Source organism: Pithys albifrons, chromosome 1 (assembly GCF_047495875.1).
Source record: "Pithys albifrons albifrons isolate INPA30051 chromosome 1, PitAlb_v1, whole genome shotgun sequence".
NCBI lineage: Eukaryota > Metazoa > Chordata > Aves > Passeriformes > Thamnophilidae > Pithys > Pithys albifrons.
This window is the reverse complement of record NC_092458.1, coordinates 89,935,329-89,962,620: the sequence shown is the minus strand read 5'-3', so window position 1 is coordinate 89,962,620 and position 27,292 is coordinate 89,935,329. Positions and strand designations below refer to the sequence as shown.

At 45.6% G+C, this 27,292-nt stretch overlaps 1 protein-coding gene and 1 pseudogene across 1 annotated transcript; both read left to right on the top strand.

Annotated features, from left to right (window-relative positions):
* The first annotated feature begins 1,114 nt into the window (after positions 1–1,114).
* ATP1A1 (ATPase Na+/K+ transporting subunit alpha 1) lies at positions 1,115–27,292 on the top strand. The gene is made up of 23 exons (XM_071560211.1): positions 1,115–1,376; positions 8,603–8,707; positions 9,940–9,999; positions 10,965–11,168; positions 11,524–11,637; positions 12,166–12,300; positions 12,575–12,692; positions 13,207–13,475; positions 14,517–14,715; positions 16,124–16,233; positions 17,632–17,766; positions 18,302–18,494; positions 18,979–19,154; positions 19,698–19,834; positions 21,086–21,236; positions 21,764–21,932; positions 22,844–22,998; positions 23,351–23,474; positions 24,256–24,401; positions 24,524–24,654; positions 25,233–25,334; positions 26,416–26,507; positions 26,953–27,292. Exons 1-23 carry the CDS (start codon positions 1,365–1,367, stop codon positions 26,979–26,981), a joined length of 3,066 nt encoding a protein of 1,021 aa, XP_071416312.1. The 5' UTR covers positions 1,115–1,364; the 3' UTR covers positions 26,982–27,292.
* LOC139681162 (5S ribosomal RNA) lies at positions 21,978–22,093 on the top strand (annotated as a pseudogene).

Here is a 27,292-nt window from a genome sequence, read left to right as displayed (position 1 = left end):
CGATAGGACCAAGTTCCACCACCAATACGACACTACCACACAAGACTTTATAATAAAACATGATGGTTGCAGTGGCAAACCTTCCTTTTACATACATGGGTCAAACAGTTTGATGAGCAAGTGCCTATGCGGCACGTTTAAGGCCTGAATTCAGTTCTCTTCTCCTGTGGAGGGGAGTTTCAAGCCATGCTTAGCAGGGAAGTGCTATAGCCATGTTCCTCCTCTGCAAGAAAGTTCACAGCTAATTTGTAGAACCTTTGGAAAGCAAAGCCTCCTGAAACACTTTCTCATTTCCAAGTTCATACAGGGTTACTAAGCTTGTAGAAAATCAGCTGATTTTCTTTGCCAGAGAACGTACACAGAAGTAGAAGCAAAAGTGGACGAACTTCTACAGGAGAAAAAAAGGAAGGAAAAAAAAGCAAAGTGAACAAATTCAGAACTTCTGCATCCCTCTTTACCAGAATGGGAGGCATAAGGGAAGGATGATTCTAGCCAGACTAGGTGCCTTGGCCAAGCTCCCTGAGCAGCAGAGGGCACAGAAAGCTGCCCCGTAACTCCTCAATACCCCAGCGCAGTTCCTGGCAGGCACATGCCCATCTCCGCCGTGCGGAGGGGCTGCAGCACAGCAGGGGCCGAGCCCCCCGGGGCGCGCTCAGGGGCGCAGGGACCACTGGGTGTCTTGTGCCTCTCCGTGCGGGGCGGCAGAGCCGGCACGACCCTCAGGAAAGCGACAGCCAGGGCCTTGGGGCGGCCACGAGGGACACAGGGCCGAGCCCCGCGGGGGCAGCGGGCAGGGCGCCCGGCACAGCCCGGCATGGCGGCGCCGAGGCCGGGCGGGCGGGAAGAGCTCTCCCTCCCGCCGCCGCGGAAGGAGCCCTCGCTTAGGCGAGGGGCCGCTAGGGCAGCCGGGGTGAGCCCCAAGGTGAACGCCGAGCCGCCCCCAGGGCATTACTCCGCGCACAGCGCCTCCTCCTGCTCCACGCTGCTCCTCCTGCCGCGCTACCCCTCCCTGGTCCGCGCTGTCCCGGTGCCGTCCCCTTCGCCCCCCCGGCGGCGATGGGCGGGCGCGGCGCGGAGCCGGGGCGGGGCTGCTGGAGCGAGGCTTCTTTATGCGGCGGGAAGCCGGCGGCGCTCGGAGCTTCGGGCGGTTACGGCGACCGAAAGGAGCGACCCCGGCGGGGGAAGAAGGGGGAGAGGCGAGGCGAAGGAGAGGAGCCGCGGAGGAGAAGGAGGAGGAAGAGGAAGGCGAGTGGCGGCCGGGGCGCTGCTTTTGTTCCGCACCTGCCGCCAGCCGGGACACGTGGCGCCGCTGAGCCCCGCTCAGAGTCCCCCGCCGCCTGATCCGTACGCAGTCGCCCGGCACCATGGGCAAGGGGGTGAGCTGCGGGACTGGGAACGGGGCGGGAAGCGGGAAATCTGAGGAGCCGAACCGAGGCGGGTGCCCCTTTTCCCTTCGGCGGGGCCGCGCTTTGTCTGTGCCGGGCTGCAGCGGCCACGTCGGGTGCGAGGGCGGCGCCGGTGCCGCCAGCCCCGAGCAACATGCCCTGGCGGCCGCTCCGGTCCCGCCGCCGCCCCAGGGAGGAAGAACCGGGTCGAGGGCGGAGCGAAGCCCGTGGCAAGAGGAGGGTGGCCCAAACCCCCCGGCTCCCTCTTAAGGCCGTGTGTCCCCCGCCAAGGGGCCTCCCACCCGCCCGCAGCCCCTGGGCCGGGTTATCTGGTGGCCTTGTGGGGCCGGGCAGGGAGCGTGGCTGCTCCCCGGGCTCCTCAGAGTACTTTAGACTTCTTGAGACACGAGGGCCCGGGTGGGAGGATCGACGGGGGAAGGGGAGCCGTGGGGATTTTTAGGCTAATATGCCTATTGGTAGCAGTAAGGATGTGATGGGAGATGGTGTGGGGAGGGGGGTGGGTGCTCTGGCCATATCCTGCTCATTGGGGCGACAAATTCTCGCCGAGAGCTGGGCGGCAGTTTCTGCCCTGTATCAGCTCCGTGTCTACCTTACAGCCTACGAGGAGGAGAAGTCTATAATTCAGATTGTATCTTTTAACTAAGTAAAGTGTATGTGGAGGCTGTTGGAAGCGGACAGTAGTGGGAGGCTGTTGAACAGTAGTGGGAGGCTGTTGGAAACGAGCAGCGCTGAGCGGTTTTTGAAGCGGGATGTTGCCATCCAGCACCTGTGTGTGGAGCAGGAACACCTCCTCACTTGCTCCGATTTAGTTTTATGTTGAAAAGCAAAAGGCCAGTTTGTTGTGTTTTATTGTTTGGATATTTGTTGTGTTCCCTTTAAATACTTTCCTGTGTATCTTGTACAGTTGAAGGTGTGTTGCCTTAATGTTTGCAGACTATAAGGATCATGGAGTCCAACTCTTACGTGAGCAGCCCATGGATCGAACCCCCAACCTTGGTGTTCTTAGAAACTTGCTCTAACCACTGAGCTATTCTCAGGTTTTAGTTTTGATCTGACACATTTCTGCCAAGTTTCTCTGCCTCCCGAGGAGAGGGTGACTGTGCAGGACTATGAGATGGAGCGGGTGGTAGTGTGTTCCCTGCCTACAAGTGTTCCGTTCTTCCCAAGCGCTGTTCAAACATTGACTTGACTTTGTATTGTCCTCATCTGCGCAGTACAACAGCGGCAGTGTTGACATAACTGCATGAATAGTAGGGGAGCTGCAAGAAGGAACATGGCTGTTACTGCTTGGAAGAGGGGCTTGAGGAGTGTGTGGGGTGGGTTTTCATCGTGTGTTTGTGTGTATGTTTTTGTTATTTTTTTTTCCCTTGGTGATGTCCTTTTGAGGCTTGGCAGCTCAGCCTGAAGTATTTCAGTCCAGTAGGCAGCAGGCAGCAACACAATAAGAGTTCACCCAGGAGATGAAACATTGAGGGGGGATTTGGTGGTGTTGGCAGAATTATAAATCTTTAAATCATCAAAGAAGCCTTAGAGCTCTGTGTGTGTGTAGTACTACAGTGCAAAAGGTTTCAGGGGCTTAGTCGGCATTGGAAGGACTAATAGAAGGTACTAATGCTTTCTAATGTAGAAAGTTGTTAGCTGTCTTGATTCCATTTCAGATTTCATAGGTTGCATGGATAATAAAGCAATTAGCCCAAAACTGAAGCACCAACACAAGGGATAATTCAGCAGGGGTAATAGAGCTGCCTCATGCTTTTGTGGGAGCAAGTCACAAGATTTGTTGGTTTAACAGTGAAAATACACACAGATAATTAGAGACCCCCTGAAAAATGGGGATGTGAGAGAGCAAGGCTGTGAAAAAACGGTGTGTGGATACAACACTGAACAGCATGAGCCTGCCATGAGTCAGGGTGCCCAAAAATGAAAATTCTTTCCCATGGGAGCATGAGATGGAAGAGAAAATAAGAGCTTAAGTGTGAGAGCAACTTTTTTCTCTCTGTGGCTGTGAGGAGAAGCTGAGTGAAGCGTCTGTTTTACTTTAAATGGTAACAGGACAAGGGGAGGGCTGTCAGCTGCCCGGGTATGCTGTTCAGCCCAAAAAGCAGATTATCCAAGGGGGTGTGTGTAGTGGAGGAAAGCACTCAGGATTTCATTTCTGTTCAGAGCTGCCTGGAAGCAATGTGGCTGTAGACAGCAGCATGTTTCACTCCATCTCCCTTGCTGCACAGGCACAGCACACAGTCGTCGGTGTGTGCTTTGGGTTGCTTCTGGTCCATTCTACCTTATAGACCACGGAGAGAAGTCCTTAAATCAGATCATATCTCTTCACTAAAGAAAAGGGTATGTGAAGGCTCTTGGAAATAAACAGTCAGTAGTGAAGGCTCTTGGAAAAAGTAATGAAGACTTTTTGAAGCTTGATGTTGTGATCAAGCAGCTGTGTATGGAGCAAAAACACCTCTTGGCTTGCTCCGATTTCTGTGAACCTCAGTTAAGGATTTTTTCCAATAGAAACTAGGAAGGCTTGTTGCATAATGGACCAGTTGAGGGGCAATTATGCAAATCAAAGCAATCCTTATCTAGTGCAATTAAAAAACCTTAATATATTACTTTTCCCCCATTTTTTCTTTCCTTTATTACTGTGACTCTTTTATTACAGTGACTTTATTACTATGGCTAGAGGATAGTCCTTTTGCCAAAGAAAACCCTGGGCCTAGTCAATGCACATTTTTCCAAAAGCTGCGTAACAGGATCAGGGGTCTCTGGCAAGTGGTCTGTACGACCCACAGTGATCCTGACCTGCTGAAAACCCGGGCCATTCCAAGGGGTAGCCCGTCACCATCTGCTCTAGGGGAGAACTGCGTCCAGTCCACTCATCCTCATGTGTTTGTCAGCTACCAGAGATGTCTGGATTTATGGAAAAGATGTGCTAATATTTACATGCAAAGAAATAGGAGAGGTGCTCTCCATAGGTGGGACAGCAGTGAAGAACCAGGATGGGTCACTCAACTGTGCAGCGGTGGCACTTGGAAAGCCCTCTTTGCACCTGGGTCTTCAGTCAGCTCTGTGACAAGTAGAGATGTTCATCATAACACCCAGAGAAGGCTTAAGGTGTGTGGATAGTCCTGTTTCTACCATGGTGATAAAAACCCTTATACAGTTTAGATCCTTGCTCATGGGAAGGGAGCTGGTTCTTCTGTAACTTGAAAAGCAGCAGTCTATGCACAGTGAGGAATTACTAGCTATTGAGTAAAAACTGCTTTGTACTGTCCTACATGTTGAGAGTCTGTTCAGTTAATGGAGTTGATTAAACTTTTGATTCAAGATAGGAGATTGAACACTGCTCTTGGGAGGAAGTAAGTAAGAAGGATCTAAAGAAGCCATTCTCATCCCGTGCTAAGATTACCTGAGGTCATGGAGCAGACTTTCCAGTCCAATAGCATAGTCCGTTTTATGACACATCTGGTTAATATATTTCCTGAAAACTGTCTCATGAGGCAGCAGGACAGTAACTTTTCTGTTTTCTCTGCCCAATTGATTATAATGACATAAGTAGTAGAACAGACCAGGCCCCCAGAGGCTGCATAATTTATTTTGGCTCTTACTTGACATTTCTTGTTGGATTAGGTGATCATAGAATAGGGTACTTCTGAGTTTGTCTGCTGATTTGTGCCCTTCCCATTTCCTGGTCAATCATGGCTTGCCTTGAGAACATCAGCTTTGAATGGCTCAATTAGTACAGAGCGGAAAAGCATAAGCTGTATCTGAAAGACAATAGGATTTTCTGGGAGCTGTATAAAACTTCTTACACTGGTGCGTACAAACGTTGTGCTTAAGCCAGTGGAAAAAAAATAAATCTTGCATGGAAAAAAAAAGCTGCACTGTTTCATTTCGGTGGCAGTTTTGATGAGTCAGAGTTCTTGGGCTAAGTCAAGTAACAGGGGTGACATTTCTGATGTAACAGACTTTCCTTTGTGTTCAGGCCATGTGATTAAATCGCGGTAAGATGTGGTTGTGGAGTACCATAGGCTTTCTTCTGATTGTACAGCAGGAAAAGGAGGGGAAAGCAGGGAAATCCTACAGCGCCGAGGTGGGGTGAAACCCTCTTTCCCTGGCAACCCAGCCAGTACAAGCCTTTGTTGAACAGATTGGGCTCATCTTGCCGGAAGACAGGCAATAGCCCTGGAGGCACAAAACAGGGGGCAGGACTTGGACTCTAATCTGTGTGTCAAGTTCAGATTTGAATGATGGAGCAGGAAGTTCAGACTCTGCATGAAATGATCCTGTAGCAAGAGCTGAAACTGATTCTCTTTGCGTTTTTTGTAAGGTAGAGATGTGGTACTAAAAGAACAGAAAGGAAGCTACTGTGGGTGGGTGGGGGTTGTTGGGTTTGGGTTTTTTTCTAGATCCTTGGTAAGGTGGATGCCATTAAGACCCAAATACTTGGGTGCTTAAAAAAACTAAATTTATTTGCTCTTTGTTCTGACTGCAGCTGATCCCTGGGGGTTTTGGTTCTTTTTTTTTTTTCAGTGAATTACACTTGAACTAGGGCAGTGAGGTTTTTCATGTTTGCCCGCTTGTAGGTTGTTTCAGCTGCAACTGAAAAAGTTTAAACACTCCTGTATTCTTGTGTTGTTCACCACTGCCCCGGATAAGCTGAGTAACTATACTTCTCTCAGAAGTTTCAAAGAGCCAGGAGGTTTTTAGATCACCTGCAAGAGCCTGTCAGGCTTTTCTGGAAAGAAGAGGTGAAATTGAAGGTGATAGAGTCCTAGTAAAGGAAGGCACTAGCTTTTTCACCTTCATTAGAAATAATTTCTCATCTCAAGCAGTAATCAAGAAGTTTGTGTTTTGTGCAGGGCTGTGTTTGGACTTGTCTGCCATAGTTCTAAAAGTCAAAAGTGGTTTTCTTCAGAGAGACTGAAGGAGAGAGATGCTTCATGGTGACTTTTTGTGAATTGCCCTGTGGCGAATTCTTGTGATGCTGGAATGTGAGGACCATGCTGGTTATAGTATGCTTTTTAAAGAAGGGCAATGGAAGTTTAGGTGCAGGGAAAAGAATGCCAGGAATGCTGACAGTCTGTAGTTCTGTGTCCTTTTCCTATACCAGTGGAGGAAAATAGCTTGGCTGTGCTCCACTTATTAAAAACTGTTTCCATTGCACAGCTCTGTAGTTGCATGCAAGGATATGGGACATGAAAAGCCTGCCTTTACTGAACAGGGCAAGAGGGGACTTCTGTACATGTGGAAATGTGTGACTGGCTGCAGCGTTGTATACAGAACTTTCTCAGAACAGTAAAAACCCTTGCCTGGATGTGACTGATAGGTTCTTATAGAAAACTCATGAATTTTTTTTCATGTAGTTTCACTTTTGGTTTTGGTTTCTACTTCTCTCAGAGTAGATAGTAAAAGTTTCCTGTGCTTGCTGCTCAACAAGACAGTTCTTGGATCCTGACAATAGTTCCTGTGTCCAGATTGCTCTCAGGAATCCAGCTCACAGTTTGAGGTGCTCATGCAAAAATTGAGCAAGGCAATGCTTTGGAAACCTTTTCTTAATGTTATTAAAGGTTTGACTCTGGTGCCACTAACTGCTATTTCATCTCAAAGTTCTCAGGGATCTTACTGGGTGAAAATCTCATCACCTAAAACTTGGCAGTGTGTAGTGGTGTAATAGATCCTACACAGAAGAGAGGGTTGTCTTTTTAAGTGATGTTTATGTGAACTAAGTCAGGAATTGTTTGTCTTCAGAACTTGTTTACTTCATTATTACAAGATCTAAATCTTTGCATGATTTCATGTAGAATTAACCATAATAAAAGTGAATGAAAATCCTACTGAATAAAGGTGTGTAAGCGAATCATCTGTTCTGTGAAGTGTGAGCAGGACTGAGCACAGACTGAATCTACAAAAGTGTGCTGCTGCTTTGTATACCATTCTTGCTGGTCAAACTGCCATAAATTGAAAGCAGATTTGTTGCGTAACCAGCCAGTTAGTGTGCCAAACTGAGAAGGAAAGTGTTGGGACTTCGCCTCCAGATTCCACCAGCCAGAGATACCAGCTCTTACTTATCTTCAGTTGATAGGCTGCTCCTCCTCACCAGGGGATGTGGAGGACTCTGAGGGGGGAGGAAAAATTAATGTCCTGGAGGGAACATACGTATTCACTCAGGAATTGGTTTCTTCTGCTCTTCATCACTTTTTCAGCTTGAGCTGGGGCTTGCTTATCAAGGCCTGAATAGGTTACTTTCCTCGTAGCTGGACTTGCACAATGTCTGGCTATAATCTGTGTATTGGGGATGATGTTGAGCAGACTTGTCTGCTCACTAGGTCATTTTTTTTTTACTTACTGAAGTGGCATAACTTTTATAGAATCATTTAGGCTAGAAAAGACCATTGGAGTAATTTGAGTCCAGGTGTTAACCCATCACTGCTAAGTCCAGTACTAAACCTCTGAGTGCCACACCTGCACATCCTTTAAATACTGCCAGGGGTGGTGACTCAACCACTTCCCTGGGCACCCTGTTCAGGGTTTGACAGCCTTTTCCATGAAGAAATTTTTCCCAATACTCGATCTAAACCTCCCCTGAGACAACTTGAGGCCATTTACTCTTTGCCTGTCACTTCTTACTTTGAAGAAGAGACCGAACCCCTGGCTATTGGCTGCAACCTCCTTTCAGATAGTTGTTAAGAGCAATAAGGTCCCCCCTGAGCTTCTCTTTCTCCTGGCTAAACACCCCCAGCTCCCTCAGCTGCTCCTTGTAGAACTTGTGCTCTGGAACCTTCACCAGCTTCATTGTCCACCTCTGTACAGGCTCCAGCACCTCAACGTCTTTCTTGTAGTGAGGGGCCCAAAACTGAACAGGGGATATGCAGTGCCACCTCACCAGTGCCAAGTATAGAGGGACAGTCACCGCCCTGGTCCATCTGGCCAAACTATTTCTGATACAGGCCAGGATGCCATTGGCCATCCAGCTGATTTTGTACTCAGCAAACAGTGCACCTGTCCAAGCCACAAGCAGTCTGTTTCCTCAAGAGAATGTTGTAGGAAACTGGTCAAAGGCTTTACTGAAGTTTAGGTCGACAACTTCTGTAAACTGTAATAATTTTGTCTGCCTGGCAGTCTTGTGTGCACAGCTCATGTCTACTGCTGCAGAGTTTAACTGTAAGATGTTTCTAATGATGCTGTGTCTTCTCTTGTAGGCTGGAAGAGACAAGTATGAGCCCACTCCTACATCAGAGCATGGCGGAAAGAAGAAGGGGAAGAAGGAGAGGGACATGGATGAGCTTAAAAAGGAAGTTGCAATGGTAAGAGCATAGAGCAAAAAATGAGCAGGTTTAGGAATGTTTGCTTCACCCAGAGCCCTGTGCCTTATGTGACCAAAAGAAAGGAGTTGGTGTGCTGACAGCATGGTGTGACTGAAGGCACTGATCTGTCTTTTCCTCCCATCCCCTCTGTCCCCAAGCCATACGTGCTGCAAGTGTTTGAGCAACAAAATGACCACACAGGAGACCCTGGAAATATCACTTCTCAAAAGACACTTTACACAGAACCTAAGTTTCTGCTTGTCTGTATTGCCTGTAGCACAGTATAGTTGTATTTCCTCACCCAGGCAAGCGCTCGCTGGATAGCAGCATTACAGGCTTTATTGTGCTGTCATGTGAGTGGGACTGCTGTTTTCATTCCAGCTGAGGAGTTGAGACTGTACAGCTCCATTTACTGCTGGCCTCTGCTCAGACTGACCTCAGTATTATTCCTTCTAATCAGATTTGAGGCTGTAGAGAGTGTCTCCCATCCCCGTCTGTGAATGCTGGATGATGCTGTAAATCTGTCTATGAGCATCATCTGGCTTAGATCTGCACTCCTTGAAGGTGATGCAGGTTTTGTTTCTGTCTGTTGATTTGAGACTGGCCTTGCACATTTTTGGCCCCTCTCCTAGGAAAAGGGGGATACTAAAGATTGCTCCAGGATGAGATTTTTTTTTCAATGGTGATATGAACTTAAAGCATCTACTCCTCCAGTACAACCTTGTAGGTGAGGCACTGCTCTGCACCAACTTGATCCAAGTGCAAAATAGCCTTTCTGCGAAAAGAAACCTCTTTAGGAGACAACATAATTCTCCCAAAGTAGTGTTTAATCTGGCAGCATTACGTAAAAATGTGTGAAATTACAGGCTTCATCCTCTGTGCATCCTACCTTTCTTGTCAACTCTTTTTCTTTCCCCTCTAAAAAAAACTCCACCCACTGAGGCTTCACAGAATCTGCTGAGGGTGTAAAGACTCCACTGAGATATAGTCAGACTTTTTTTTAAAAAGCTATCATGTTGTACCCAAATAGTCACAAGAACACTAAAGATGAGACTGTACTGAGTTGCGGAATAAGTTTGAGATTCCCTTCACAGAGGAGATGAGCTGAAGTCCTGCTATCTCCCTATGTATCTCCCTATGCTGTTACAGATAGGGGTGGGGGGTGGAAGTGCTGAGCTCTTGCTGATGAGCCTGCAGGGACTGATCTCTCTCAACTATTTCTTGTCTTTCAGGATGACCACAAGCTGAGCCTTGATGAACTTCATCGTAAATATGGAACAGACTTGAGTCGAGTACGTAGACATTGTTTTCCTGCTCCCCCCCCTTGCCCTCCTGAAAAGAAGTATTCTCAGCTCAGAGCATTTCACAAAAGGAGATCTGGGTGGTCTGGTTTCGGTGTGGTGGTGTGGCGTTTGTTTTTTTTTCTGTTTAATCTCTCCTCCTCCAGTTAAGTTTCCCAGCTTTCCCAGAACTGTTGAATTCACAAATAATTCTCTTCATCCTCCCACGGTATAACTTGACTGCAATACTTCAGTGACTTTGCTTCTAACTGCATTGTTCAAGGTCAAGTTGATTCTTGGATTTATCTTTTTTTCCTCAGGAGCATGTAATGAAGACAAATGTTTATGTTGCAAATGTAGTCTAGTGAGCTAACACATGCCCAGAGACTTAATGATAGCTAGTAGCAGTTAAAATTTTGTGTTCCTGTGGTAAGAAGTGTCCAGATATCCTAGGCTGCCTCTGAGTCTGGCGCAGAAGCACTGCAGTGGTTCTAAACCCTTGCTGTTGTTTGCTTTGCTTAATGCATTTTTTGCATGAGTGCATACAGCATCAAGACCTCTTTACAACAGCACAGAGATTTGCATTTTTGTGTCAAAGACCTTGGTTCTGAAAGCTGAACTTCCTTGAAGGTTGTTCCGAAGTGTTGTCGTCTGTGGCCCCCAGCTTTCACTTGTTCTGTAATTTGATAGGATGGGTTGCACTGTGCTGTTCCTCAGAGCTCAAAGTCTGCTGCTGTAGCCTCCTTGTCTTTCCCTTCTTCATTGTTGTAGTCTCATGGCCTGCAGGCTCCTCAAGTAGCATTCAGCATCCTGTAGCTCTTCTTTTGGCATTCAGATTTCGTATCCTGCACTTGTGTTGTGGAACCCTGACAGCTGTGAACGACTGTTAGCAGCTCTTTGTTGCTGTGGTAGACCTCGAGCAAATACCTTCTGCAGTTGGTCTTGCCCCAATACCTAAAACAGAACCTTTCTTATAGGGTTTGACTTCTGCACGTGCAGCTGAGATTTTGGCTCGTGATGGCCCAAATGCCCTCACACCCCCACCCACCACTCCTGAATGGGTAAAGTTCTGTCGGCAGCTCTTCGGAGGATTCTCGCTCCTGTTGTGGATTGGTGCTATTCTATGTTTTCTGGCTTATGGCATACAAAGTTTGATGGAGGAGGAGGCCAACAATGATAATGTAAGTACAAATGTCTGTTTTACCTCAAAGGCACACTTGGCAGCCTGTTTGGCTCAAAGCTGATTAACTTCCTCTAAGCATTCAGCGCAGAAGCTTTTCCCATAAGCACGGGAAATTCAGTGTGTGAGCTTAATATGTCTTGGAGGGCTTGAACATAATGAAATGAACAGCCAACTTCCTTTGTGTTGTGTTAACAACACTAGCTTGTAGATGGCCTTGGTGTACAAAATGTACAGAGACTGCAAGTACCTTCATGCTTGTAATGGGGCACTTAAATGCCAAGCAATTTATCTGGACAAACTTGGAAGCCTTTCAGGCAAATCGTCCTCTGACTCACTTTCTCTGCTCTTTGTAGCTGTACCTGGGTGTTGTGTTGGCAGCTGTGGTTATCATTACTGGCTGTTTCTCTTATTACCAAGAAGCAAAAAGTTCCAAGATCATGGAGTCCTTCAAGAACTTGGTGCCTCAGGTATGGAATAGCTCATTTCCTTGAGGTCTGCCAAACCATAGATTGCTCAAGGTTATTAAAGATTTTAAACATCGGCTTCAGTTGCAAAAGGTGAGGCTGTTAGTGTGCGTTACTAGCTTTAAATTTTGAAGGGTCTGTGAGACCCCTTCCTCTTCATGTTCCAAGTAATTACACTTGGCCAAGTAGTTTCTGAAACCCTGTGTGTTTCACCAGCTTATTAAAAATCATAGGACACTTTCTTGATAGTCTGGGGAGTTCAGTAACTGGTGTTATAAACACTAATATTTGGATTCCTTCATGGACAGTCTGTAACATACTTAACTATCATATGGTCACCTGGGGAACAAGGAGCTTTCATATCAAGAAAACAAAATAGCTATTTTTCTTAAACTGCATACATATCAGATATAAACATCTTAGTACAAGTAGAAATGTTGTAGAATGATAACTGTTTTAAGATACTCAGATCTTTTGAGCCCTTTCTTAAGACTTGCTTTTGACATAGTTTTTTTCTTCACTGTCTTTCAGCAAGCACTTGTAGTCAGAAATGGTGAGAAGATGAGCATAAATGCTGAAGGTGTTGTAGTTGGAGATCTAGTGGAGGTGAAGGGAGGAGACAGAATTCCAGCTGACCTTCGGATCATATCTGCACATGGTTGCAAGGTACAGCAATGACAGGCTGTTATGGGTTTAGCCAGGTGGGCCTAAACTTAGGTTTAAAAGTTCAGCTAGCTAAACCCATAACACAGGCTGTCTGCAAAGTTCATTCTGAAGGAAGATGAATTTGTCTGGCTTTGAAATGTCATAGAATGTCTTTTATGCAGTGAATGGGTGCTGGAGTGGAAGAGAAGGGTGGGGGAAGTGCCTAGTATTTTATCTACTTTCACTGCTGAAGGCATCTGCCTGCTTGTATATGACAAAGTACTCTCTTATGTAGGTGGATAACTCCTCACTTACTGGTGAATCAGAGCCTCAGACCAGGTCTCCAGACTTCTCCCATGAGAATCCACTGGAGACCAGGAACATTGCGTTCTTTTCCACCAACTGTGTGGAAGGTATGTCTCTCCTACTTCCCTGATGTATTGGCAATGGTAGAGATTGAACTGCATATGTAAGCAATGCAAATACACCGTGAGTTCAGTGTATTAGTTGGTAGCCTACTTCTACCATACAAAAGCAGGCTGGAAGTTCCTAGCAAAGTCTTAGCCCATTCCAACTGCAATACGGTAGAATGGGCAAAGAAGACTCCACAGTACTACTGTTTTTTTCTGTCTTGCTTCTCCTAGAGGAACAGTTATGTGGTGTGTCTTCGGGCCTACCTGCTTTTATACAGCTGTGTTAAAGTGCAGATAACATAATGTGAACCAGAATGGTTAGGCAGAGCTGTAAGAAATACAAAACTGCCCCAGAAAGCAGAAACTTCAGACATACTTGGTAGAACTTTTTGTTTCAGCTCTGAGAATGGTGATAGGCAGTCTTTGTGCTGAAGCCCACCCAGAGCATCTCTTCCACACCTATGGGGTATCAGCTGTGACTGGTTTTGTTTCCTGAAACCTGTCTCTCTTGTAGGCACTGCCCGTGGCATTGTCATTAGCACTGGGGATCGCACTGTGATGGGCCGTATTGCCAGTCTGGCTTCTGGACTGGAAGGGGGCAAAACACCAATTGCCATGGAGATCGAGCACTTTATCCACCTTATCACTGGAGTGGCTGTGTTCCTGGGTGTTTCCTTCTTCATCCTTTCACTCATTCTTGAGTACACGTGGCTGGAGGCTGTCATCTTCCTCATTGGGATCATTGTTGCCAATGTTCCTGAGGGGCTGCTTGCCACGGTTACGGTGAGTTAAATTGGAAAATAGATTGGATTTGTTATATATATGATTCTTAAGGAAGCGGAGTGCTTCATGCTCAGTGTGCATTCACAGAGATAAACACTAAGGTAACAGAAGGCACTCTGTGCCTTCCATGAGTGCGTAGGGCTGGGCTTTTTAAGTTCAGTGTATTTGGACTGGTTGCCTGAATCAATGTCAAGTTCTGCAGCAGTTTACCCGATAAAGATGGATCCCAAGTCAGACCTGCAGAGTGTCTTGGCATTGTAGAGCTGAAGTAAGCAAGACCAGAAGTTCTGGACTTGCCTTGCCTTTTTCTGTGGCAAGAAGGGGCCTTCTTGTTACAACTGTCAAGGTTTCTATACCTACATGCACACCAGCCCTTTCAACCCTTAAGGGCTGGCAAAGCATCCAACAAGTTTCATTCTAGTCCCAGCTTTTGATCTGGGACCTGTCACAGGTTTGGTTTCCTAAAGAGATTGTTAGAGTGTTTAGGTGTGTGTAGGTGTATAGAGAGTGATGGTGGACATGCCTAGAGGCTTCCATGCAGCTTTAGGAAGCAGAACAACAACTGAACCAGGGAATGAACAGTTGGGAGCTGGAAGCAGATAAGAGCCTCTGGCAAGAAAGGGTAGCTGGAGCTACTCACTTCCTCTACCAGTAAGTTGCAGCCCTATCACCAGAGCTATTTTGGGTCATATATATGGCTTGCCTTCACCTATTTTGAGAGTTCCTGTGTTTAGGAGGTGGCAACGTAAACTGAAATGTTAGTCTGGGGCTTATAATTTTCTTCCTAATGCACCGAGAAGCACGAGACTGAAGCCTTGTGAGTCCTTTTTTGAAGGTTTCATGATGAGGAAAATGTGTCATTTAAACCTACCACCTGGTCCTAAATGTTGCTGTTCATTTTGCAGTGGTAGGGTGAGCAGGGGGTTAGGGAATCACTGCAAGGCAAGTGAGCTGGCTGTCATTCCATGCACATGTTGAGTTGGATAGCAGTGTCATTACTGCACAAGTACGTCTAACTTGTCATTTCTTTCTTGTCTCCAGGTATGTCTGACACTGACAGCCAAGCGTATGGCTCGTAAGAACTGCTTGGTGAAGAACCTTGAAGCTGTGGAAACCCTGGGTTCCACATCCACTATCTGCTCTGACAAAACAGGCACTCTGACACAGAACCGCATGACAGTTGCACACATGTGGTTTGACAATCAGATTCACGAGGCTGATACTACAGAGAATCAGAGTGGTAAGGCCATCTCCTTGTGCTTGAGGCATTTCATTAAAAAAAGGCTTTTTCTGGAGCTTCCCATGCACTGGTGCTTGTAAGAACTCATGTCTGTAGCTCTCCAGTTAAGTGAAGTTCACAATGCAAGGACTTCTAACATATGACCTACAATGAGCGTAAAAAAACATTGGCATGACACATAGAAAGCTTTTCACTGTACCACAGTTCTGTTTAATCCTTAAACTCCATGTAGCCTGTTTTCTGTGCAAAATTACACCATTGGAATATGAGCCTCCTGAATGTTCAGTCCTGTATGATTGTTCTGTACATAGAAAGATTTACGAAGTACCTGCTTATCTTTGCCAAAATGTATCTGATTAAACTGCTCAGTCTGAAGTCTGTTGAAAATGTAGACAGCAGGGCTGTTAGCCGTGATAATTTCTTGAGGCTGGACAAAAATAAAAGATTTCCCATGTGGAACTAGATGGCTGCCTTTGAACAGGGGATTTCCCGAAACATCCAGATTGTGTCTGCAGAGCATTAGCAATGAATATAAGACTTTAGCAGGAAGTGCCTCCTAGATATTGATAAGAATCTGAAATCTCAGTGTGCTGTGCAACTGGGAAAGTTACTTACCTCTCCAGAACTGTTCAATACTAACAAACTCAGGAGTTTCCTAGCTGTCATCTACCTTGTGAAACATTGTGCTTGTGATCTGTTATTGGCATAAACATTTTCCCAGTGGTGCCTGCTGCACCTTGTCCTAGCCACTCCAAAACACTGTGCTTGTCTGAACTGCTTAAAAAAGCTGCTTTACTTACACTAGTGCAAAGCAATAAGCTATAAATAGCTTTTTGGAAACCCTCAGACTGGCAGTGGTTGAATAAACCTAGAAGATTTCTCTTTGTGGAAAGTACATTGGCTTATCAGTTACCTGATAACTTCATCTCACTTGAAACCAACTTCAGAGACAGCATGAGAGGAGCAGTATCTTTATTTAAGCATTGTTCCTTTGGGAATTATTTCATCCAGCTCTTGGATTGGTAGATAAAGGGACACAACCTGGAGGTAGAACCCAGCATTCCTTACTCAAGCCTCTCACAATGAATGTTACCTGTCCAGAATTTGGTAGCTTTATCAGCAAGTCATCTGCTGCTGCTCGATATAGCCATTTACTAGAATCTTGAAAGCAAAGGTGTTGTCTTGCATTGTGTTGCTATTTCACCCTCTGTTCTTAAAATAATCAGCTGTTCATCAAGTATCTGGGAAGAGAGAAGGAATGAAAGAGGTGCACTGTGTTAACATGCTGTAGGTGTTTCCTGTTCCTGAGGAAAAGGCTTCTTGCTCTTAAGTGTGTGGGATTTTGCACTTACGTGATTTTTTTTTTTTTTGCTGGGGGAGATTTTTGACATTCTTCCTCTGCTTTCAGGTGCTTCCTTTGACAAGAGCTCAGCCACTTGGGGTGCTTTGTCCAGAATTGCAGGTCTCTGTAATCGTGCTGTGTTTCAGGCCAACCAGGAAAATGTACCAATTCTTAAGGTGAGTTCCTAAAAGAAATTTTATGTTCTGCTCCTCACCACCACTCTGTCATAATGGTTGTGAGATTATATCCTGTGGGTTACAGGGTCCTGCTAAGTAGTTCCTGCCACTTTTAGTCTTTTCTAGCACTTTTAGATGAGGTGTGCTATGGGCAGTGGAGATGAGACTGGGAAGACATTTCTCCTGCAGCAGATTGCCTGCCGTCCGCTGGCATATGCACTCTCTTTGGGAGGTCAGGAACTTCAGACAGGGCTAGGAAAGACCAGAAAGCTTTCTTAGGCATTTCCCAATATCTGGCTGTTCCAAGAATCACTATCTCTGGCATTTGTGTACTTAAAGCTACAACTGCCTGATATTGGGAGCAGTAGACATCAGACCTGGGAGAGCAGCATTTGTGGGAGTGTGTCTCTTACCAGTCTGTTCTCACTAGCAAGTCTTTTTAAGCTTTTGCTGGTTCAGTGCTGGTGCAAGTGCTGGCATAACACCAGTTCACATTCCTGCTTCTGAACTGTGACCGAGCCAGGGCTGAAATTAATCATACAGTGCGTATAATCTGTCAAATATTCGTCATGTTGCTTAGTAAACTTCTTCCCAAGGGTGTTCTGGTGCTGTGGTAATAGAGGTGATGGAAAAAACTATTTTTCTCCGGCGCTCCTCTGACTATATCTTAGGTCTGTAAAACATGACCTGAAATTAAAGGGCAGGAGTTTTTCCTGTCCCAAGGAAGGCCTGGGGAGGGAAGGAGTTTCAAGAAGTCTTTAGATGCCAAAAAGCAGCATAGAAATGAAAAAAAAAATTCTCATAGACAAAGACACCAGAAGGGCAAGAAATACTTTGGTTTCAGTTGCAGCAAAGGAAACTCCAACAGGACATGAAGCACACACAGATGTCCAGGGCTGAGAACCCCAATCTTCAGTCTCTACCAGTGCTAACCTTATGGGGAAGGGAAGCATGGACAGATCAAACCTCTGCCAGAGGCTCAATTAGCTGATCGGGTATTGGAGTGGTAAAGCACATGCAAGTGTTCCTGTTTTCATGTCATCAGTCTTCATCTCACATTTGCTGTTCTTTACAGCAAGCAACTTAAAGCAGGTCTTCTGAAAGTTTACCCTCTAGCCCCACTTAGGCTGACTGTACCTGGTTATCTGATGTTCTCTACCCCTTAAAAGGGCTCCTTGACTTTGGCACCAAAGGACTGCTGCTCTCTCAGGCTGGGACGCCTGGCATCCTGAAATGCAGTATTTGTCAGTACTAGATAATAGAATTATTTATGCTTTGCTTTTGTATCATGTTATGTAGGACTGGGCTGAAATGAATATCCTTTTTTTGTTTTACATATCTGATCTTCAGTGGTGAGTCCACTGGGATGCATGTTTTGATAGTTGTCTCTTTCCCTAGAGAGCAGTGGCAGGAGATGCCTCTGAGTCCGCACTTCTGAAATGCATTGAATTGTGCTGTGGTTCTGTCAAGGACATGAGAGAAAGGAATCCCAAAGTGGTGGAAATACCATTTAACTCTACCAACAAGTACCAGGTAAGCATGTGTTCTTTTGAAAGAGTGCTGCTGTGTGAAGCACTTGTGAAAATTTGCACAGTGGGCCTCAAAACTTGTTTTGGCACCAAAAACTTGTCTAGCTCTTAGTTGTCTGAAGACTGCTCAAGTCTATAAATCTAAGTTAGCAGACCATGCTTAGTTATACTGTGTAAGAGCTTCTGGAGCTGCACTGACACTGAGATGTCAGCTCCTAACGAAAGACCAGACATGCTTCTGACCTGTGTAGCAGTAGTGCATGGAGAGAGGAATGACTTAAATGTGGGAATAGGAATGAACTGCTGGGAAATGACCTTAAAAGGTGCAGCTTGGATACAAAAAGGCCACTGCAATTATATGTTAGCATTAAAGAATACATAGATTCCTTGGTTAATGAACCTCTTTAAAGTGTGGGTGAATGAAAATAGAGCAGAATATCACAGAGTTCTGAGCTACTGTAGTCGCAAAACAGTGCTGTTGATTACTCGTGACCTTCACAGTAGATGTCTGCAAACAGTTTCATTTCTTCCACCCATAGCTGTCTATCCACAAAAATGCAAATCCATCAGAATCCCGTTATTTGCTGGTGATGAAGGGAGCTCCAGAGAGGATCTTGGATCGCTGCAGCACAATTCTTATTCATGGCAAAGAGCAACCACTGGATGAGGAAATGAAAGATGCTTTTCAGAATGCCTACCTTGAATTGGGAGGCCTCGGGGAGAGAGTGTTAGGTAAGGCAGACCAGCCTTAATACATTGGAAAAAATTTGTCCCTCGTGTTCCTACGTGGTCCCCACAGATTAAGTGGAGGGTTATTCTGTTCCTGCAGTGTAACTGTAGTGTCGAGTCAAGGTCACTTTAGCAATTTGTGTAGGAAAAGTCCTGCCTTTAAACTTTAATCTAAAAGGCAGCCTGCAGGGTCTTGTCACGCCTAGCATCTGGGTTGGCAGGATCAACATGCAGCAAAGCATTTGGGACCTTCAGTCTCCACGGACCACATGATATTAGATTTGCTCCACTGCATGTGAACCAAGCTGTGTCTATGCACCTAGCAACAGCTATTAATTATCAGAATATGAGCATGACTCCTGCCCTGGCTAAATCTCTGATGCTGCCCTGTTATTCTTGCATAGCTGTTTGCAGAAGCAATAAGTGCTTACTCTTTCTCCCTCCTGATAGGCGGCCACAGAGTAAATGTGGGGTTTATGTGTTACAGGATTCTGTCACTTGGCTCTGCCTGATGATCAGTTCCCTGAAGGCTTCCAGTTTGATACAGACGACCTGAACTTTCCAGTAGACAAACTCTGCTTTGTAGGACTGATGTCTATGATTGACCCTCCTCGTGCTGCTGTGCCAGATGCTGTTGGCAAATGCAGAAGTGCTGGAATCAAGGTAGTTTATTTCTGGATTGAAAATTGCCTCACTCGATTGCTTGGCATATAAAGGACTTCCTTTACTCTATATGTTGCTGTCATGTGAGTGGATTAAGCATCAATCAGGATTTCACTAGTACTACTTCAGGCTTAATTTCTAACTTAAATACAAATGATTGTATGTTAATGGAGTGAAAAATGAGTTAAACTCCAAACTGCTAGGGCACTGACAGGTGCTGACAGTGTGGTGTCCCAAAGCATGTGATTTGGCTCAGGGTGTGTTCTGCTTGTCCGACAGTACTAAGACAAGGGGACAAAGCACAGGCTGGAAACAGAACCGGCTCCATTGACTCACGATTAACACTTTTCTTTATCTTCCATCCACCTCACTTCTTGCATACTGTTAGTAGTTTACTGTCTATACCTTGGACTTGCTCTGTGCCAAGGCTCACTAGTAGAACAAGTGCCACATTGGCCTTTTTGGCCTAAGGGACACTACCTTTTGGGCAGTGTTGCTTTGCAGTACAGGCAAGACTTTCATGGCAGTCTGTTTGCATTTCAGGTTATCATGGTTACTGGAGATCATCCAATCACAGCCAAAGCCATTGCCAAGGGTGTCGGCATCATCTCTGAAGGCAATGAAACAGTAGAAGATATTGCTGCTCGACTCAACATTCCTGTCAGTCAGGTCAACCCTAGGTAATGACTGGTGGGAAAAGCCAGAGCTGTTCAAAGAATTACGTATTTGCCTCTCTCCTTGCCTTGGATATTTCCTCAGTATCTCTCCCTGGACATGAAAAGCTTAGCAGTTGCTTAGCTCAGCATATTGTGGCTTTTTAGTGATCTTAAATTATGTGAAGAATGCACAAGGCTGTCTTACATGTGCATCTCCTGTGTGTGGGAAGTAGTTAAGAGTAAGACTGTAGATGGGCAAAGGGAGCACAACTTGGGCCAGGTGGAGTTGACACTAGTCCATACCTATAAGCAGAATAAATGTAAAAATGGAACCCCTTCCTCTGACGGGTTAATGTTTGCCTTCATAGCCTAGTGCAGAAATGAGGCATCCTCAGAAAATGTTCTTTGGCATAAGTGTGCTGTTTGCAGAATGGCTGGCCTGTCTGCATTGCTTAGCTTGACCCAGCCTGTGTTTGGGCTGGAGGGTAGCCATGTAGCTTATGAACTGTGAATAGAGACACCCTGTGAAATGAAATTGCTTGGGAAAGACAAGTACTGTGACTGAATTCCTTTTTTTTTTTAATTTGAGGGTAACTCACAACCTAGCAATGTGGGCTGGGAATCGCTGGGCTGTGTGACTAGCCAGCTCAGGAGCTGGCTAGGGTGGGGAAGGAATTTCCATGTCTAAACTGGGTGATGTCAAGAGCTGTGTGGATAGTCTCCTAGACCTATAAGGGATGGTATGCTGGATAAGAGAGATGGTATTTTGCTGTAGCATGCAGGGTACCAAACCAGTCTAAATATAACATTGTGTACTTTTGTTGCCAAAGGGTGTAAATTAGTCTGAACTGGCATAGTGTAAGCACTGTGAAAGGCCACGTGTAGATTGTCAGTCTATTGCAAAAAGGATTGCCTGCAGCATCTCTTGCGATGCTGGAAGCTAACTGGGGTTCCTTTTTTTGCAGAGAGGCCAAGAGCTATGGAAACAACTGGTCTTTCCCTTGATGCACTTTAGAAAGCTACAGAAAGAATTGGTTTGCTTGTGAGGCTTTTTGTCAGTTAATCCGGCTCTCTCATCTTGTCTTTTTTTTGTGTTCCCCATCTACTTTTTAAATTTCAAGCATGAAACTTCTGCAGAGAGGCTGACTGGATTAGTGTTTAGTCCCAGCAGGAGATGGTCTTTCCCAAGAGCACAGAAGAGCCGTAGTTCTATGGGGCAAATACAGCTAATGAGAAACTTCTTGTAAAGTAAAACATAATGTCTCTTGTTTGCAGGGATGCCAAAGCTTGTGTTGTTCACGGCTCAGATTTGAAGGACATGACTAGTGAGCAACTGGATGATATCCTTCTTCATCATACAGAAATTGTCTTTGCCAGGACATCTCCTCAGCAGAAGCTTATAATTGTGGAAGGCTGTCAGCGACAGGTAAAGAAAGGGATGTCATACTGGATAAATCCTCAGACACATACATGAACTACCATCCAGTTCTGCTTCTGAAGTGGCAGGGCTTAGTTTTCTCAGTGAACTCATGTAAGGGACTCGACTATATCTCAGTCTGTGAAAAGCCTTCAGGTGATATCAGGCTTCTCTACAATACATAAATAGAAGAGTCTGGCAGAAAAACGTCTTCAGTTTGTACTGAGGCTTTCTTCTGATCCTTGGATGTGTGTTAGCACACTTAATTCCTAAGTGGTCTGTATGTGCTTGGGAGGGGAGGATTCAACATGTTTATATGTTGTCCAGCATCTCCTTTTGAGAGAGCAGCATGGTTCTCTGGTGAGCCTGATCAGAACAGGGAAAGGGTGAGGGGGAGACAAGGAGGAACTGAGGTCCCTTTACAGCAGCGTTGGAATAGTGTTTGTTGCTTCATCTCCTGAAAGACAGGAGAAAGCTTTTCTGCTCAAAACATCTCACATGATGATTTCAGTCTTGCTGTTCCTCTCTGTGACTAGGGTGCCATTGTAGCAGTCACAGGTGATGGTGTGAATGATTCCCCTGCCCTGAAGAAGGCTGACATTGGTGTTGCTATGGGTATTGCTGGCTCAGATGTCTCCAAGCAGGCAGCTGACATGATTCTGCTGGATGACAATTTTGCCTCCATTGTCACTGGGGTTGAAGAAGGTGAGTTTTTAACTTGAGTGCAATGGTGATGAAGTAACATGATTCAATTATTGCCATGCCACCCTGACACATAATCCCGTCAGATCTCAGAAGCTAAGCAGGGTCAGGCCCGGTTAGTACCTGGATGGGAGACCTCCTGGGAATACGGGGTGCTGTAGGTTCTGGTCCTGAGGACTTCACTGTCACTGTCTGAGCTTGCTCGGCTGTGGCAGATGAACCTTAGGAGTTAGACTGTGGCCAGTTTCATGCACGCTGTGCAGGCTCGAAGGGCACACCCCTGTGGGTAGAGCTCTTCCCAAATCTTGGTTTGTGAAGCCTAGCCATGATGATGAACATGCTTCAGCAGTGTTACTTATTGATTCCCTCTGAAATAGTGGCATGTGGAGGGCTCTCTTCTATTTGAGCTTCTCTCTGTGACAAGTGTTTTCACGGAGAGCAGCGCTTTCCTCTTCACTTCAAATTCTTATTCCTTTCCATGGGTTTAGCATGACTCTTTGGGAAAGATAATAGTCGGGAGAAGCTGTGTAACAAAAGCTGCTTTGTCCTTTTGTCTAACACGTGACCCTACAGTCATCTTTGCCAGCTGAGTCTGACTTACTTTCCTCCCTGATGGAGAACTAGCTCTCAAAGAGGAGCAGAATAGAGGGTACCTCCAGGCACTCTTGATCTCCAGCAATCAGAGCTTAGTATCCTGCTGTATGCAGTGAGCACTGATTGCTTTGACTAAAAATGTTACTGTCTTGAGGTGATGCTATGTACAGAGCACACAGTCTCACCCTTACATGCAAGAGAGCTCCTTCATTTACTGTACTAGTATTTTGCTTTCCAGTGTTACCACTGAAGCTGCCTCTGAACTATTTGGCTGCCTTCTGCTAAGTGAGAGTTACCTTGTTCTCTCTTCCTTGCCCCAGGGCGTCTGATCTTTGATAACCTGAAGAAGTCTATTGCTTACACCTTGACCAGTAACATTCCTGAAATCACGCCGTTCCTGATCTTCATCATTGCAAACATACCCCTTCCACTGGGAACAGTCACCATCCTCTGCATTGACTTGGGCACTGACATGGTGAATGTCCTGTTTTTTGTCTCAAAAAAGAAAAAATGTGGGTGTTCTTAGGTGCCCTAAAGAAAGGAAAAATGGAAAGAAAATGCTTAAATACAGTTTTTTCTAGTGTTCACATTTAAAATAAGCAACCATCTGATATTCTCTTAATCCACACTCCCCATCTCATGGCTCTCTTGAGTCTGAGGATCCTTCAGTTCCGTATAAGGACAAACTGGGGATGGGGAAGGTAAGATCAGTTCTGAATGCTAAAGCTTTTGGGCAGTGCTGTTTCTCAAACTGAAAACACGGGACAGGGAACACTATACAGTGGAAAATTGAAATGGTTCTAACAGCAGTCCTGCCACCTCCAAAGGTCCCTGCAATCTCCCTGGCCTATGAGCAAGCAGAAAGTGACATCATGAAGAGACAGCCCAGAAATCCCAAAACAGACAAGCTGGTGAATGAACGGCTGATCAGTATGGCCTATGGGCAGATTGGTAAGTTGTTCTGTTTTTTCTGGCACCAGTTTGAAGTCCGTGGTTGCAGGGGTTGTACACCATCCTGAGTCACTGACTGCTCTGCTTATTTTGGTAGGGTTGAGGTTTGGGGTGTTTAAACCAGAACCTCAGGCTATTAAGAACTTGCCATGATTCTTCCCCTATGGCTTATAGTGGTGGCTTGTGCCGCTTCATCCATTGAATCGCTTTCACAGTAATTTTGTTTAATTGCACAGTGCTCTAAAGGAACTGGCTGACAACCAGCTCTCCTCTGGTTCAGACTTGTTCAGCAAGAACATAGATCCCATTGTTAGTTTAATTAGAAGTAAAGGATTCTCTCCAGCATATCCCTAAACACACAGTATTAGGAGCCTTGATTAAAGGCAGCTACAGAGATGTGCCCAGTTCACAGGATGGGAGCTCATGCTTAATTGCAGCAGACCTTGGGAACCTTCTTGACTGTATTTTGTAAGGGTTGGGGGTGGGCAAGGCTTAATGAGAATACAAAGGGAGTTTTATCTTGTGTCCTTGAGTATGGTGCCATCACAGCACAGGGCAGAACAGAAGTAACTCTGTACAAAGTTGGGAGCAGAAGCTACTTAGCAAGAGGGTTGCAGCTGAGTTTGATGTTAATGTGAATTACTTCTATAGCTATTGCTTGGGTCACTGAGCCTCATGAGGAGTAATTTTTAAGGTAGTTGGGATTTCCTGCAAACTGCTCTGTTATAATTGATCTCCGCAGTAGCTTCATCATTTTTATCATCCTTTCTTATCTGTTTAGGTATGATCCAGGCCCTTGGAGGTTTCTTCACCTATTTTGTAATCATGGCAGAGAATGGCTGGTGGCCTTCTGGCTTGCTAGGGCTCAGAGTTCAGTGGGATGACCGATGGATTAACGATGTGGAAGACAGCTATGGGCAGCAGTGGGTAAGTTTTGAGGCACAGCTTGGAGGCTGGCAGCCAAAATACTAATGCCTGCTGAACTTGGTGTGAGCACCAGAGAGCAAAGGCAGCATGTCTGAATGAATGCTCTCTGCTTTGCTTCCTAGACCTATGAACAGAGGAAAATAGTGGAGTTCACTTGTCATACAGCCTTCTTTGTCAGCATCGTGGTTGTGCAGTGGGCAGATTTGATTATTTGTAAGACCCGAAGAAACTCCGTCTTCCAGCAGGGGATGAAGTAAGTCAGGGTGTCCATGGAACATTTAAAATTGGACTCTGTGTGTTCTCCAGCACATAACATTCTAGTTCTTCATCCCAGCAGTGTCTGGACATCATAAGTCTTGAACAGTCTGGTGCCTTGGTAATAGATAAAAAAGGACAGGGTGCTCTTTTTCTTTTAGTACTTGATACAACCATCAGGTTAAGATAAAGAGAAGTGCTGGCTTGTGCTGGCATTGTCTGTGGAGTCTAGCCCACCTCAAAGGATATTGACATCCCCCAGCATGCAACCTTGATCGCCTGATCTCATACATCAAGTGATGTGGAGGCATGAACTCCAGCCTCCTTCTGAATTTGTGATGAAAGCAATTGCTGGTTGACTTAGTTGTGAACTGATGTATCTCTCTCTCTAGAGACATAAAGACCCCCATGACAACTGTGCGGTCACCTTGCATGGCCTGATAGTCCCCACCTGATAAACTTCTGGGCTAGACTAGAATGTCTGTTTCCATTCACCCCCACATGGCAACTAGGGGTTTTTTAGAATCTCATCTCTGAAGGTAACTTTGTCCCTGAGTGCTTTGCTGTTTCTTCTAGGAACAAGATCTTGATATTTGGTCTCTTTGAGGAGACTGCTCTGGCTGCCTTCTTATCCTACTGCCCTGGGATGGATGTTGCTCTAAGGATGTATCCTTTGAAGTAAGTTGCATTATGCTTTTTGTGCAGCAGACTACCACAGAAGAGTAGTACTTAGGTGGGGAGATGGTTAAAAGTGGTTCTGAGCTTGTGGAGGATGAAACCTGGTCTTAACCCAGAAGAGCTCAGACTGCTGGAGGGTGTGAGTGATCCTTTGCTGAAGGGTTTTCTTCACTCTGTATGGGATGTTTATGCGGAGCCCACAGTTCAGTGCCCCACTAAAAATTAGCAATACAGTACCAGTGTGCTCTAGCACAGCTGCCTCTTGTACTTAATTTCATGGAGTGTTTTTATGGGGGCTGCACCTCCAAAAACAGCCGGCTGAACTCTTCTGTATTAAAGAACTGCTGATGACATCTTGAGCCTTTTCCTACCATTCTCAGAAACAGCCCAAGTAGCCGTCTTTCGAAAGATGCTGTGTAGATGCTGATGACCAGTTGATGTATAATAGCTTTTCTAACAGTTGGGAAGATGCCAACATTTCTTCAAGCTTGCTCAACAGTATTGCAAAATTTCATGGTGGGGTTTAGTCCTAAACTTTGACTATTCCTCTGGTTTAAGTGTCATGAAATTTTTATGGCAAAAAAATCCTGGTTCACCTTGTGTTCCGTTTAGAGGTGTTGTCTGGAGTTTGATGCTGAAGTGTGAGCATTTCCTGACAAGAAAGCTGGCCTCTGACCAGTGCTTGCAGTAGCTGGATATTAGCACCTGTAAAACATAAGGGAAACAATTCCATTCCAGTGAGCAAGGCTGTGGGCACAAAGGTTATGTGTACTTAGAGAAAATATTGCCAGATTAATAGGTGGGGAGGGGCTGGTACAGAGATGAGCAAAGGTGGTATGAACACACCTTATGCTGGAATTAATATCCAAAAGTGCAACAGAAAACCTATTGCAACAGAAAACCTGGTGGTAATTCTTGTCTTGGTAGGTTCTTGAACGAACCACAGCTGTGTGGGAGCTGTCACACTGGCAAGCTGGGACGTGCCAGCCTTTCTGTGCTTGTATGTGCCATCAGGTCAGAGCTCTGCTAGGCAAAGAGCATCTCTGCAGACTATATTCTCACTGTCTTCTTTCTCAAACAGGCCAACTTGGTGGTTCTGCGCTTTCCCATACTCCCTTCTCATATTTGTATATGATGAAGTCAGAAAGCTCATTATCAGACGCAACCCTGGTGGTAAGAATATGCTCCTCATCTATGTATTTCCTTCCCCACCTCTTCATGCTGCTGCTGTGTTCTCTAGGAGCCTTGACAAAGCTCAAGGAGCCTGAGCACTGTTCTGAAGTGTATTTTGCTGTTTTCCCTTTCTCAACATCAATAGTGCAATTAGTTGAAATTAAGGACTTTTTGCTGTTCCTGCATTCTCTCCCAGTCTATGAAAGTCCCAACCCACTGAAGTATGTGGAAAAGACTGATTAATCCTTGGGTAGTTCTAGAAAGCTGGGTGAGGTCCTGAAAGCTGGAGAACAGCAACAATTTGACAAGCTTTTTCCATTGTGATAGGTCACTTACTAGGTCAGGTGCTACAGTGCAAGTTTTAAGAGCCCAAAAGCAGCTCTCCTGAACCTGGTACTTGGTCTGCCTTAAGACTAACTCTGCTTTCTCCCTCCTTTTCCTTTAGGCTGGGTGGAAAGAGAGACCTACTACTAAAAAGCGCCTGTAAAACATTCCACGCACAGCCCATGCCACCTCTCCACCATCTCCCCTGTGTGCATACTTCATCTTTGCAAGAGCAGAACTGTGCCTGGGCATGAGTGAGCTGAAACTAAAGGAAACACGAAGAAACATGGACTGGAGGAGAAAGCAAGGGGGAGGTTGGGGTGGGGGGAGTGTCTGACCATCAGTCCAGGGGGTTGAGAGTTCGAGTAGTTTTATGTGCCTTTATGTTTTTGTAAAAGGAAACTGAAGATTTTATATGTGGATTTTTACAAATAAAGATGGATTATAAGAGGATGCCCCCA

Bases quoted from the DNA above. Each gene is read 5' to 3' on its own strand.
- ATP1A1 (XM_071560211.1), top strand. The intron at 11,638-12,165 runs GTATGGAATAGC...ACTGTCTTTCAG, and splicing joins TCAAGAACTTGGTGCCTCAG to CAAGCACTTGTAGTCAGAAA. The intron at 19,835-21,085 runs GTAATGACTGGT...TCTTGTTTGCAG, and splicing joins GTCAGTCAGGTCAACCCTAG to GGATGCCAAAGCTTGTGTTG.